The sequence below is a fragment of the Antechinus flavipes genome, chromosome 3 (genome assembly GCF_016432865.1).
Source record: "Antechinus flavipes isolate AdamAnt ecotype Samford, QLD, Australia chromosome 3, AdamAnt_v2, whole genome shotgun sequence".
Taxonomy (NCBI): domain Eukaryota; kingdom Metazoa; phylum Chordata; class Mammalia; order Dasyuromorphia; family Dasyuridae; genus Antechinus; species Antechinus flavipes.
The window spans coordinates 633,531,137-633,545,796 of record NC_067400.1 but is presented as its reverse complement, the minus strand read 5'-3'; the positions used below and the strand labels follow the sequence as shown (position 1 = coordinate 633,545,796).

The 14,660-nt window shown below is 35.8% G+C and overlaps 1 protein-coding gene across 1 annotated transcript in view; it reads left to right on the top strand.

The window, feature by feature from the left end:
• Positions 1-14,660, top strand: part of LOC127556876 (zinc finger protein 420-like) — a 16,139-nt gene extending 1,479 nt beyond the window's left edge. The window contains exons 2-3 of the mRNA XM_051990361.1: positions 1,802-1,928; positions 8,059-14,660. Of these exons, the coding sequence (XP_051846321.1) occupies positions 1,823-1,928; positions 8,059-9,833 (1,881 nt within the window). The 5' untranslated portion in view covers positions 1,802-1,822 and the 3' untranslated portion in view covers positions 9,834-14,660. The remainder of the gene's footprint in view (positions 1-1,801; positions 1,929-8,058) is intronic.

Sequence of the window (14,660 nt, the reverse complement as noted above, 5' to 3'; positions counted from 1 at the left end):
GGGGGGTGGGGACAGCAGAGGGAGTGTTTGTGTGGATTGTACTAGTTTATTAAATGCTATTTTCTGATTTAAAAAAAGGAAAGTAAAAGAGGTTTGAAATTTTGAACGAAAGATTTGAAGGAAGGTTTTGAACTGCCAAGATTAAGTATCTTAATTATATGCGCCTTGTAGTAATATATTTGCCACATGAAATTATTTAAAAGTAGAATACTAAAATTCTGCCCTGGAAAGGCCATTAAAGGAGTATATTTTAAAACAAAAAGAAGGTCCTGACCACAAGTAGCTGCCATGAGGACAAGGGAGCTCAAAACCCAAATACAGAGGAAAATGGCTAGACAATATCTATAAGGAAAAGCTCCAAGAAGTTCAAAGAAAAATACAAATAGAAATATGTCCATTAATAATTAGATAAATTGGTAAAATGAGCAAAGAAAATTTCAAAAATCAAAGGAGTAGATGAAAAAAGTAACTGAGCTATGAAAGAAAGTTGCATTATTTGTGAATAGACAATATTTCTGGAAAAAAAAAACCTTTCAAAAAATTGGACTAATGAAAGTTAATAATTATGTGAGATAATGAGTGATATTAAAGGAAATCAAAAAGCCAAAAAGAAAAAAAGTACAAAGGGTGCAATATCTCATGGGAAAGAACACAATTAGAAAAATAGATCAAGGACAGAGAATTTTAGAATCACTGGACTACCTGAACTCCATGAACAATTAAAAAAAAAAAAACTAGTTATCATATTTCAAGAAATTATAAAGGAAAACTGTCCCAATACTTTAGAGCAAGAAGATTGAGTAGAAATTGAAAGAATCCGTGGGTCACCACCTCACAATTTAAACTCACTAAAATATTGTAATCAAAATCCAGAACAGCCTGGATAAGGAAAAAATACTTCAAACAGCCAGGGAGAAATAATTCCGGTACCATGAAGCCTCCATCAGGCTCACCCCAGATTAGCTGTCACTACTCTAAAGGAATAGAGAGTCTGAAATATGATGTTCTAGAAGGCAAAGGATCTAGGATTACAACCAACTTGCAAAATTAAATATAATCCTATGCAGCGAAATATGAATAATGCTCAGTGAAATAGAGGATTTTAAGCTTTCCTAGTAAGAAAAAAAAAAAAAAAAAACAGAGCCAAACAAAATTTGACATTCAAACACAGAATTCTAGAAAAGACTAAAAAGAAAAACCTGATGGATAAAGCATATTATATGATCAGAGGATGGCAGTAGATCTGTGAGGCTCCATTCTATCCCCATTGGGATTTGTGGGCCCCAAAATGGCCAATTTGCAAGAAAAGTCATTGGGACAGAGCTCTGAGCCAATAACCATTTGTTGAAGGGACCTGACTCTCTTCAATGAATGGTATTAAAGATCTCTCTTCTGATCTGAGATGTTCCCTTTTTCCAAGGTCTTAGTTTAAAGTGCTTAATACCCAACCAATACAGGTGAAGCAAAATGAAAATATTATCTCATTGATGGGTAGACTTTGCCTTAATTCTCCAGGAGGGTCTACGCAAATACAAAATTCCATTAGTTAGCAAACAGTCTAATGAGCAGACCTTGACAGACTTTTCAAGATGTGCTACCAAAGTAATGAGCAGGCCCATAGGCTGGCCTGATGTTGACAAATGGTTTCAAGTGATGACTCTGAGACTCCTAAATGGTATGGCTGTGAGCAGATCCCTTCTCTGCACTTCAGGTTCCTTCTATCAATTGATTATATAATTGGACTAGATGAATTCTGGAAGTCTTTTTTCAGCTGTAAGTCCTATGACTTTTTATGATTTAGGAGTTGGTGACATTGAAGAATATGACTATGGATTTGACCCAGGAAGAGAGGCACCTCTTGGACCATTCTCAGAAAGAAGTCTGCAAGAATGTCATGGCAGAGGATTCCCAGAACCTGATCTCCCTAGGTAAGGAGCTCTTCTCCCTGTAACTGACTTGGCCATCAAAGTGATGTGGCTGATGTGGGCACCAAAAGTGGGCGTTCGGTCATGGGAAGAATTCACAATGGCCATTGTCTTTGGCAAAAGGCAGATTTATTTAGGGGTTATGCATGAAGACACCAGGAATATATAAAATAGAGTTGGAAGAGCAATACAAAGAGATTTTAATAATCAGTGACAGAAAGGGCAAGTTCCCTAGTGGAACTTGCTATTTACTTGGAGAAAAGAAACACCCCATAAGATTGGGACATGCCCTTAGTTGGCAGGCTAAATCCTGAAAGGGAACATCGCAAAAGAGTTTGCTATGGGAGGGGGGTGGGAGGAGGGGGTAACTAGGTGGCACAGTGGATAGAACAGCAGCCCTGAAGTCAGAAGGACCTGAGTTCAAATCTGGTCTCAGACACTTCCTAGCTGTGTGACCTTGGGCAAGTCACTTGACCCCAACTGCCTCAGCAAAAAAAAAAAGAATTTGCTATAAGAAGTGGGTTTGAGATGCATGGCAGAGTTAGGAGAGATATACATGGCATGGGAGTGGGTAAGGAGAAAGACATCCTTCTGTGGTGGACTGACCATAGGAGGGCAATGAATATGACATGGGTCATAAGTAGATTTTATAGGGAAAATAACCTCAGGGACATGCCTGGGATTTTTGAGTGGACATGGCAAGGTGAGGCTGCCTAAGGCCCTTACAGAGGGTGGGTTTCAGGGGTTACTATGACTTGGATTTCTGACTGGAGAACTTCCCCAGAGGGTGGGACCACAGGACTAAACTGATCTGTATCAGTGCCTTCTCCCTGCCTGTGTCAGGGATCATTTTTCTCAGTTCTTCATTCAAGATCTTATCAAAAGGAATATCTTAATTCCTTCCCTAATTGCAGGGTTTTGAGAATTTGTCAATTCTTGGAAGGCTGAAAGTCCTGGTCTTTAAGAGAGAAGATTCTCTTTCTGCTGCCTAGTTTTCCTATGGTTTTCTTCTGTTCCTCTGTTTTTCTTCATTTTCCCTCTTAACTAGATTTATATTTCAATTTTAAATTAAGTTTTATGTGTGATGAACTAAAAATATAATGAAGATGCTTTTTTAAAATAAGATTCTATTGAATATATAAAGTATCAAATAAGCATCATTATGTTTTTTAAAGTGTTACAGGAAGCTGCAAGTTTCCTTTGTTGCTCTTGAAGACATCTCTTACCAGTTCTAGGTCAAAGATCGAATCAGTATTGCTGAAACTCTTACTTGGAACTAGTTCCAGTTGTTATTTGTAGTCTAACCTCTACCTGGACCTGACTTTTGTCTGCCAAATCTCTGCCAACTGATCGTGCTGTTTTTCCACACTGAAGAACTCACCCACTTGACCCCCTCCCTTTCCCCCCCCAAAGCAACATCTTCCTCTTTGGGATGTAGCCATTCTTCAGTGTGTTCTTCTGAACAAGCATTAATTTGTAGCTTGTAGCTCTAAGTCCCGTCTATTATAGCAGTTTTGAAGGACAAAACAAAGAGTTCTTCCTTGCTACTTTCTCCAAATTCTGCCACAGTTTCCATGTGGAAAATAAATGGAATATAGCTTTTGGGAGACTTTTCAGTGAAATATGAGGCTAAGTTCTCCACTGAGAGGGTGAGTGGAGAGCAAACCATAAGGAAACTTTGGGAAGGAGTAAATAGACATGGAAAGGAATATGTGGGATAGGGAGACATTGAAGGATTGCCTTGACATGGTGAGGGCCCAGCTGAAATTTTGTAACCTAAATTTGTAATAGCCTCAGGCAACTGGGTTTATATGGGTCTCAGTGTCTCCATTTAGTATCCTATGAATAGGATTGAAGAGCACCACCTTACTTGGAAATAATTCAAGTTCCTTTCTTATCTCTCCAGCCCAGTCTTTGATTCCTGGGGAATCAATGTCCAGATTTGTGGAGGTGATTTTCACTTTAGAGAGATGGTAGATAGATAATTCTATTTGTAAGATGCTCCAGGAGCCTAGAAACCAATGTGATCTCCAGTTTGTGTTCTAGTAAAGTCCCATGAAGGTTAGAATCACATAAAGTCACTCATTGTAGGTGATGAGATTCAAGAAATAGAGAGAAACAGGGCTAAGGCCAGAATATACATTTGACAATTAGGAAAGAGACTAGAATGCAAGAATTGATGGAGAAGTTGGGCCCTGTCTTCAGTCCTGGATCCAGTCAGTTAATAAGCATTGATTAAAGGCCTATTGTGTTCTAGGCACTGGATTAAGCTCTGGGAGTACAAAGAGAGGCAAAAGACAATTTCTGTTGTCCAAAAATTCAAAATCCAGCATGTAAATATGGAAATGCTTTGAGAATAAGCAGAAGAATATGGAACTTAACTTTTAGCTGATCCAAACAAAGGAATATATTTTTGTATGAAAATACATTACCTTCAACAGGTACTTACATGGATACAAGGAGAGGAAAATGGCAGTTTATGAAGGAAAGAAGAGTTGAGGTGGAAAGAATCAAAATCATAATGACAATAATACTTAACAAGCACATGGTGCCCATTGTGTGTCAAGAGCTTTATCTGTATTGCCTCATTTGATCCTCACAACAATTTGGGAAGTAGATACTATTATCACTCACTCTACAGGAAAACTGAGGCAAAGAAGCATAATCCCGATGTCTCAGAGCCAGTCAGTGTCTGAGATTGAATCTGAACTCTAGTCAGCTTGACTTTTGGAACGTTGCTCTACTTAGTTTCCTTATGGGGGAGAGAAGTTATTACCTGAGAGGATGCTTCAGCTGGGAGAAACTAAAAAGAGAAGAGACTCCTGATAGTGATGTAATATGATTTTGTGGTTCCCCGATTTTAGGGGGGCTTCTGTTCTAACAATAAATCATTAAATCCTAAATCTTCTGGTTTTATAGTCTGCCTCAGGAAACTCCCACAGATCCAACTCCTGAGACAATAGTGAATAGACCACTCCTCAATTTACAAATGACTGATAATCGGGAGACTACTCCTCCTTCCTATCTATGAACCATGGGATTAGCATATCAATGACTGAAAGCTGGATAAGTGTGTAGCCTTGCTTCTCTTTCTCTACCAATTTCTTTTGGAAACTCCAGCCCACTTTGTAATGGGTACAATTATAATAAACTTTGCTCCTTGATTAGGAGATGAGTTCAAGACTTCAGATTCCTTTGAAACACTTCATGTCACCGATCTGGGACCCAAAACTTTTAAGGTCCCCTTTCCCAACCTCAACAATAGTGTTAGAGCCAAAGATTTGGGGAATCCAAATGAAATTAGGGTTTCTGGTGGTCAGGGAGTTAAATGAGGTCTAATGGCAGGTTCAGGATTCAGGGAGTCAAATGGAGCTCCCCTGCAGCCCTTTGGATTTGGCGCAAGGGTAGGGAGTTTTGGGGAACTCCCTTCTGGTGGCGTAGAGATTCTCTGTAAAGGAATTTACAGAGAATTTTCTTGTATTTTTGTATTTCTGAGAATACCTAAGTCATTCACAGTTGACCACTGTACAATTTTGTGGCTACTATGTACTTCTTTTAATCTGTGCAATTAATTTTTTTTGGTATATAATCATTAATTTTACTTAATTATATTATATCTGTTGGCATATAATTGAGCAAAATAACTCCCAATAACTGCTATGGTTTCCTTATTTGTGATGAATTCACTCTTTTCATTTTAAAAAAATTGAGTGGCATTTTGAGTTTTGAACGGTATTCTTCTCTCCCCTTCAACCTCAATAGAGAAGCCCACTATTTGACACAGATTTATAAATATATGTAAAACCAAACTATGTTTACTTCTGTTTATCAGTTCTTTCTTTTCAGATAGGTAGCATCTTCCTTCATAAGTCCTTTGTAATTGATTTGAGTATTTATAGTACTCAGGACAATTATTCTTTTAACAATATTGCTGTTAATGTATACAATGTTATTTTGGTTTTACTCATTTTGCTTTTCATTTATACATTCAGGTCTTTCTATATTTTTCTAATATTTATTTATCTAATATTTATTTATTATAGCAGAATTGTATTTAATTGCAATCATATACCACAAGTTTAGCCATTTTTCAACTGATGAGCATCCCTTCAATTTCTTATTCTTTGCTACCACAAAGAAAAAGTAACATTTTGAACATGTAGGTTTTTCTCTGATCACTTTGGGAAATAGACCTAATGGTTGTATTGCTGAATCAAAGATTATATAAAGTTTTATTATTCTTTAGACTAATTTCAGATTGCTCTCCAAAATGGTTGGATCAATTCAAAGTTCCACCAATAGTATATTACTATCCCAATATTTGTACATATTCTTCAACATTTCTTATTCTTCCCTTCTATCACTTTCATCAGTCTATTAGGTGTGAGATGTTATCTTATGGTTGTTTTAATGTTTTCTCCAATCAATAATGATTTAAAGTATTTTTATATGACTGGACTTATGGATTTGATACCTTTTTCAGTTTCAATACTGGTAATTTGTTTTTCTTATTTTTTTTCACCCAAATTATCCCATTGCCCAATAGTTTGTCTATTTTGTTGTGTGTGGGTTTTTTTTTTTTTAATAACCAAAGTCCTAGTTTATTTATTAGTTTGTTTTTCATTTCTATTAATATCTATTTTGTTATTCAGCATTTCCAATTTGATGTTTAACTTGGGATGACAACTTTTGTTCTTAATTTTTTAAATCACATGCCCAATTAATTGATCTTTCCCTTTTTACTTTAATTATTGAAGCATTTGGAGATTTAAAAAAAAAATTTTAAGGTCTGTTTTGACTGCATCCCATAAATTTTGGTACATTGTCTTATTGTCATTCTTTTTAGTGAAATTATTGTTTTTGTCATTTGTTCTTTTCCTCCTTCACTCTTTAAGATTAAATTATTTAGTTTCCAAATATTTATTCATCTGTGTTTCCATGGCCCTTTATTTTCCCATGTGCTAAAAAGGATGCATTTAATATTTCTGTTTTTCAGTGCTTGCTTCGGCAGCACATATACTAAAATATTTCTGTTTTTCAGCATTCAATTTGTGAGGTTTTTGTGTCATAAAATGGTTAGTTTTAAGGTGCCATTTATAGTCATAAAAAGTGTGCTGTTTCTATTCCCATTCAGTTATTTCCAGAAGTCTCTCCTCTTTAACATCTAAAAAAATTCTATTAATCTCCTTAACTCCTTGCTTGTTTATTTTATGATTAAATTAATACAGTTTGAAGAGGGGCAAGTTTGGTTCCCCCACTAGTCTGGCTTTACCATTTTCTCCCATCCCTTTTTTTCACTTTTTCTGTAATAATTTGGTTGCTATACCATTTGGTGTATGTGTACTTAGTATTGATATTACTTCATTGTATTGGGTAAGTAATAGCAAAATTTAGTTTTCCCTGTTTGTCTCTTTTAATTAGGTCTTCTATGCTTTAATTATGCCCACACTTCTTTTCCAGTGGAAAAATATAATGATAATGATATAATAAAAACACTTAGTATGTGTGCAATAAATGACATACAATTTGGAAATCTAAATAAATTTTAAGAAAATGTAATTATAACTGGAAATTATTACAAGACCCACTGAAAAGAGCAAATCTATTTTTTTCAGGATAGCATGAAATTTACAAAGAATGATCATGTAATAGAATATTAAAATTGCTTCTTATGGAAAAGCAGAAAGATTACCTGAATACAACAAAATAAAATTGTCATAAAAATGCATTTAAAGAAAGGATTGAAAATAAGATAAAGAACATCTGCCTAATTTAGTGAACTGAGTAGCCTTACTCACCAGATCGGAGTTCATATCGCTGCTAGAAGGATTTAGGTCAGGTCACTCAGCCATTTGGAGCTCAAGGTCTGGTTTGTAAAGTATAATGGGAACCCTCATCTTGCCTGTGTCTTGGGTTTGTTGTAAGGATCCAATGTGATTAGATTGTATGTGAACCTCTGTGTTAACTAGATTATTTTATTGGTATGAGCTAACAGCATTTAAAAATGATTGATTTTGTCCATTTCACTCTGAAGACTTCATTTTGACTGGGGAAATTGAAAGTCAATCATTTTATTTTTAGTCGACACAAGAGGATGTATTTATACAAGTGTGTATTTGTTTGTTTCCATCAGATGCAGAGACCATGTTTGATATGAAGGAGATGAGCGCAAATCTGAAAATGACCTCACAAAAAGACTATACTGAAGATGTGACTGATCTTGCTAACCACACTGGAGATAAAGGTTATGAATACGAGCTATATTCAGAGGATTTGGAAAAGAGCTCCAGTGTTGCCAAAGATAAGGATATATGTACTGAAGAAGAAAAACCACATGAGTGTCATGAATGTGGTAAAGCTTTTAGTGTATATTCTTCCCTTATCAAGCATCAGGCTGTCCATAGTGAAGAGAAATCTTATGAACGTAATGACTCTAGAAATACTTTTAGAGAGCGATCTACTTTTGGTAAACAACAGAGAATCTATACTGGAGAACAATCTTACATATGTAATCAATGTGGAAAGGATTTTCAATGTTACTCCAAATTTGCTGAACATCAGAGAATTCATACTGGAGAGAAACCTTATGAATGTAGTGAATGTGGAAAGGCTTTCACACAGTACTCCAATCTTGCTAAACATCAAAAAATCCATGCTGGAGAGAAACCTTATGAATGTAATGAATGTGGAAAAGCTTTCACACAGCACTCCAATCTTGCTAAACATCAGAGAATTCACACTGGAGAGAAACCTTATGAATGCAATGAATGTGGAAAGGCTTTTACACAGCACTCCAATCTTATTAAACATCAGAGAATCCATGCTGGAGAGAAACCTTATGAATGTGATGAATGTGGAAAGGCTTTTACACAGAGCTCAAATCTTGTTAAACACCAGAGAGTTCACAGTGGAGAGAAACTTTTTGAATGTAATAAAAATAGTGAGACTTTGAAAGAGAGTTCTGCTCCTACAAAACATCAGAGAATCCACACTGGAGAACAATCTTACATATGTGATCAATGTGGAAAGAATTTCCGATGTTACTCCAAATTTGCAGAACATCAGAGAATTCACACTGGAGAGAAACCTTATGAATGTGATGAATGTGGAAGGGCTTTCACACAGTATTCCAATCTTGTCAAACATCAGAAAATCCATGCCGGAGAGAAACCTTATGAATGTGATGAGTGTGGAAAAGCTTTCACACAGCACTCCAATCTTGCTAAACATCAGAGAATCCACACTGGAGAGAAACCTTATGAATGTAATCAATGTGGAAAGGCTTTTGCACAGAGCTCAAATCTTGCTAAGCACCAGAGAATCCATGATGGAGAGAAACCTTATGAGTGTCATGCATGTAATAAAGCTTTTCGTGCACACTCTTCCCTTATTAAACATGAGAGTATTCACACTAGAGAGAAACTTTATGAATGTAATAAACATACTCTTAGTAAACATCAGAGAATCCATACTGGAGAACAATCTTACATATGTAATCAGTGTGGAAAGAATGTTCGATGTTACTCCAAATTTGCTGAACATCAGAGAATCCACACTGGAGAGAAACCTTATGAATGTGATCAATGTGGAAGGGCTTTCACCCAGCATTCCAATCTTGCTAAACATCAGAGAATCCATGCTGGAGAGAAACCTTATGAATGTGATGAGTGTGGAAAGGCTTTCACACAACGCTCCAATCTTGCTAAACATCAAAGAATTCATACTGGAGAGAAACCTTTTGAATGCAATGAATGTGGAAAGGCTTTCACACAAAGCTCAAATCTTGCTAAACACCAGAGAATCCATGATGGAGAGAAACCTTATGCATGTGATGAGTGTGGAAAGGCTTTCACACAGAGCTCAAATCTTGCTAAACATCAGAGAGTCCACATTGGTGAGAAAGTTTGAGTTTAATATGGTTAAGGTTTTAATGCACATTCTTCTTTGATTAAATATTTGAGAATCCATTTTAAAGGAAAAAGCTTTTTAATATAATCAAATTGGAAAATCATTCAGGCTAAAGTCATCCTTTACTTCTTGTCAAGAAATTCATAGGAGATACAGATCACATCCCTGTAATGAATATGAAAGGCATACAAATGGAGTACAGACCTTTGTTTGACATCGGGAAATTCATCTTGGGAGCAGCTTTATGTGGACTCTATGTGGAAAAGTCTACAACCTGAGATCATCTCTTCTTTTACATCTGAGGGCTCATCGTGGAGAAAAGATTAATGAATGTGATTAATATGAACCTGTCTTTCCCTGGAAGTTGGAGGTCACTAATCATTGCAATATTCACAATAGAAAAAAGCCTTATAAAAGCAATAATTGTAAGAAAACTTTTACCCAGAGCTCATTTTTGTGTGTACACTGGAAAAATCTTGCTAGAGTTAAAACATATAGATCTCATTAATGAGAGACTGCTTCTTCCTGCACAGTAGATCTCATTGAACATTGCCAATTTTTTCCCTGTGCATAAAGCCCTGCAGATGGACTGACTTCTCTGAAATCCTAGAGTTCTTCATGAGTTTTCTCTAATATGCTATGCTATATTCCTGTTCCATAACTTCCTTTACCCTGCCCCATTTGATTGGTACTCCCTGTGTTTCATGATACTAGCTGGTACAAAAATGTCTAGTGTTGATATTCTGGAATCCATTGGATATTTATTTTTATAATGATTTTTTTAGACTGCTGGGTGGCACAATAGATAGAGGGCTTTCCCTGAATGCACAAGAAACAAGTTTAAATTTAGTCTCTGATACTCATTGGCTATGTGACCTTGGGCAAGACACTTAACTTATTTCTTTCTGAATTTTTCTATCTGCACAATGGGGATAGTAATAGTATCTACCAAATGACAACTAGAATAATTTCAAAAGAAGTCGACTCACATGAACTGATACAAAGTGAATTGAGCAGAACAAGAACATTGTACACAGTAACAATATTATACAATGAAAAACTGTGAATGACTTAGCTATTCTTAGCAATACAACGACCCAAGACAATCCCAAAGGATTTATGATGAAAACTGCCACCTATCTCCAAAGAAAGAACTGATATCTGAATACAAACTGAAACATACTATTTTTTACTTAGTTTCTCCCTCCCTTCTTCTTTCCCTCCCTGACTTCCCTCCTCGTTTCCTCCCTCCCTTCCTTCCCTTGTTCCTTCTTCCTTCCCTTCCTTCCCTCCCTGCTTCTCTCTTTCTTTCCTTCCTTCTTCCCTCCCCCCCTTCTTTCTTCCTTGCTTCCACCCTCCCTCCTTCCCTCCCTCCCCTCTTTCTTTCCTTCCTTTCTTCCTTTCGTCCGTCTTCTTGCACAAAACTACAATTTTGGAAATGTTTTACATGATTGTACATGTATAATCTACATCAAATTGCTACTATCTCAGGGAGGGCTGAGGGGAGGGAAAGAGGGACAGAACTCAAAACTTAAAAAAAATGTTAAAAATTGTTTTTACATGTAATTGAGGAGAAAAATATTTTTAAAAAAGAAAGGAAGTATAAGTCAGCCAGCAATTTTTAAATAAAGCATGTTGTAATGAGATTTTTTCCTAAGTGCATTGAGTTTGAAATATCATACTAAGTATACTTTATTAGCAATAAATAAAATTTCTGATTCAAAAGAAAAATAGCATCCACCTCCAAGGATTGATAAAATCAAATGAGACAATATTTGTCAGGTGATTTGCAAATATTAATTAGGTTAAAATAATTAAATTAGTAAAGGCAGTTATTATTTCCCCTTGGCTCATGTGTCTTAGCAAAGTCTATGGCCTAAAAGATGGTGGCCTAAAAGATGGTTTGATCACTTTTCTTTTTATTCAAATTGACATTCAGAGCATCATCCATGAAAGCAATTCTGCCACATATGCTTTCTAGCTGTGTAAGGCTAGCGAATAATGTCTCTCTGCCTCAGTTTACTTATCTCTAAAATGAGGAGCTTGGACTCAGTGTCTTCCATAGTCTCTATGGCTCTAAATCTGTGTTCTGATTAAAATTATGTCCATGTGCCTCTTTCCAGGATTCCAGGAAGGAGATCTAGTAGGACCAAGTCTGAGACCATAGCAGAAAGTGGTATCACTGAAATTCTTTTGTTCTACTTAAAAATAAAGACCTTGTGCACACGTGTGTCATATATTAAAGAAAATTAATATAGCAACCCTAGGTTTAACAAAATCAATGAAGTATGTCACCAAAGAAGGAATAGAGCCAGTCATACAAAATATCATATGAAGCAAAATGGATTTTTTTTCACATGAAGAAATGCGTCTATCTTAAATATAAAAATAAAACAATTTTTTTCTATTTTATTTTATTTTTTATTTTTAAAAATAACTTTTTATTGACAGTACATATGCATGGATAATTTTTTACAACATTATCCCTTGCACTCACTTCTGTTGCAACTTTTCCCTTCCCTCCCCTAGATGGCCGGCAGTCTTATACTTGTTAAATGTGTTATAGTATATCCTAGATACAATATATGTGTGCAGAACCGAACAGTTCTCTTGTTGCACAGGAAGAATTGGATTCAGAAGGTAAAAATTACCTGAGAAGAAAAACAAAAATGCAAACAATTCACACTCATTTCCCAGTGTTCCTTCTCTAGGTATAGTTGCTTCTGTCCATCATTAATTAATTGGAACTGAATTAGATCTTCTCTTTGTAGAAGATATCCACTTCCTTCAGAGTATATCCTCTTACAATATTTTTCTTGAAGTATATAATGATCTTCTGGTTCTGCTCGTTTCACTCAGCAACAGTTCATGTAAGTCTTTCCAAGCCTCTCTTATTCATCCTGCTGGTCATTTCTTACAGAACAATAATATTCCATAACATTTATATACCACAATTTACCCAGCCATTCTCCAATTGATGGGCATCCATTTATTTTCCAGTTTCTAGCCACTTCAAAAAGGGCTGCCACAAACATTTTGGCGCATACAGGTGCCTTTCCCTTCTTTAGTATCTCTTTGGGGTATAAGCCCAGTAGAAACACTGCTGGATCAAAGGGTATGCACATATTGATAACTTTTGGGACATATAAAGAAAACAATTAACTGGAGAAATGATTTGCAGCAAGTTTCTCAAAAAAAAAAAAAAAAAAAAGGTCTTCTTTCCAAGTACTTAAAAGAATGGCTACAGATATATAAAAATAAGTCATTCCCCAGGGGATAGATATGTTTCAAGAACCCTATGAAAAAAATGCTCACATCTATAATCACTAATCCAAATCACTAATAATTAGACTTTCCCATTAGTAAAGATGATGAGAAGGGCAGCTAGGTGAGGCAATGGATGGCATGCTGGGCCTGAAATCAGGAAAATCTGAGTTCAGATGTGGCTTCAGATCCTTCCAAGCTATGTGACCTGGGCGAGTCATTTCACCCTGTTTGCCTCAGAATCCTCATCTATAAAACAAGATGGGAAAGCTAATGAAAATAACTCTAGTATCTTTGCCAAGGAAATCCCATAGAATCATAAAGAGTAAAACATGAGTGAACATCAACAGTGATAAGAAAATGGTGATCATAAAGAGTAGAGAGAATTTTAAGCATGGATATTGAAAGACAGTGTTCATGCACTGTCCATGTTAAACAATTATTGTGCCTAATCCTGCCCTCTGAATCCTTCATCTCCAACAGGAGTTGGATAATATATTTTATTTTTGGTCCTCTGGAGACACAATTGGTCATTGCATTGATTGAGATTCTTAAGTTTTCCAGACTTATTTTTTATGACAATATTGCTTCTACTTGTAAAGTGTTCTGTGTCTGCCCATTATACTTCCATTCTTTTTCTACAACCTTTATTTCTTACATTATACAGCTTTACTTTCATGAAAATGACATATTTGGGGAATCTATTTTCCTTTACATATTAGTTTCAAGAATCTGGAAAAGATCTGATCAGCGGGGAGAAAATAAATATTTATTTAAAAATTAAAAACTAGCTGAGAATTCACTAATAATTAGTGCTCAAATTCACTAATAATTATAGGCACCTGAGTTAATTCACTGTTGGTCAAAGTGTGAAGCCTCAAAAGTGACTAATGCCTTTTGATTCCAGAGCATAAGTAGTGTGTGTTTGTGTGTGTTCCTTAAAGACAGGAAAAGGAAAAGGAAAAGAAAGTGTCTAATAACTCCTGTTAAGGGAAAGAACTGGAAAATGAGATGTGATGATCTTCTATAGGGTGACATATTGCCATATGAATTGAATACAGATATGCTGTGAAAGACAGGCCCCTTCATTGAAACCTCAGAAGAATCACCTGAACAGTAACAACACTTCTAAAGAACAAGAACTTTGGAAAATGTTACAATTCAGTTGATTGTAATCACCACCACCATTCCAGAGGACTTATAAAGAACTGTGCAATCTGATCACAAGATAATGGATTCAAGATGTTGAATAGAGTCCATTTGGGCATGTGGACAAGATAGCAATTTATTTAGCTTGATTTTGTGTCATTGCTTCAGATATTTGTGTGTGTGTGTGTGTGTGTGTGTGTGTGTGTTTGGGGGGAGGGGATTTGTCATTTTGAAACTAGGAATAGGATTACTCTTTCACCGTACCACAAAAAAGAAAAAAAAATGGTTGAATGTTTTAAAACTCACACAATAGAACAGGAGGAAGGCCAAAATGATTCAGGACAGATTTGAAACTGCCATATTAAATTTTTGAATATCTCAAAATGAAAATAATAAAAATTATTTCATGTGCAA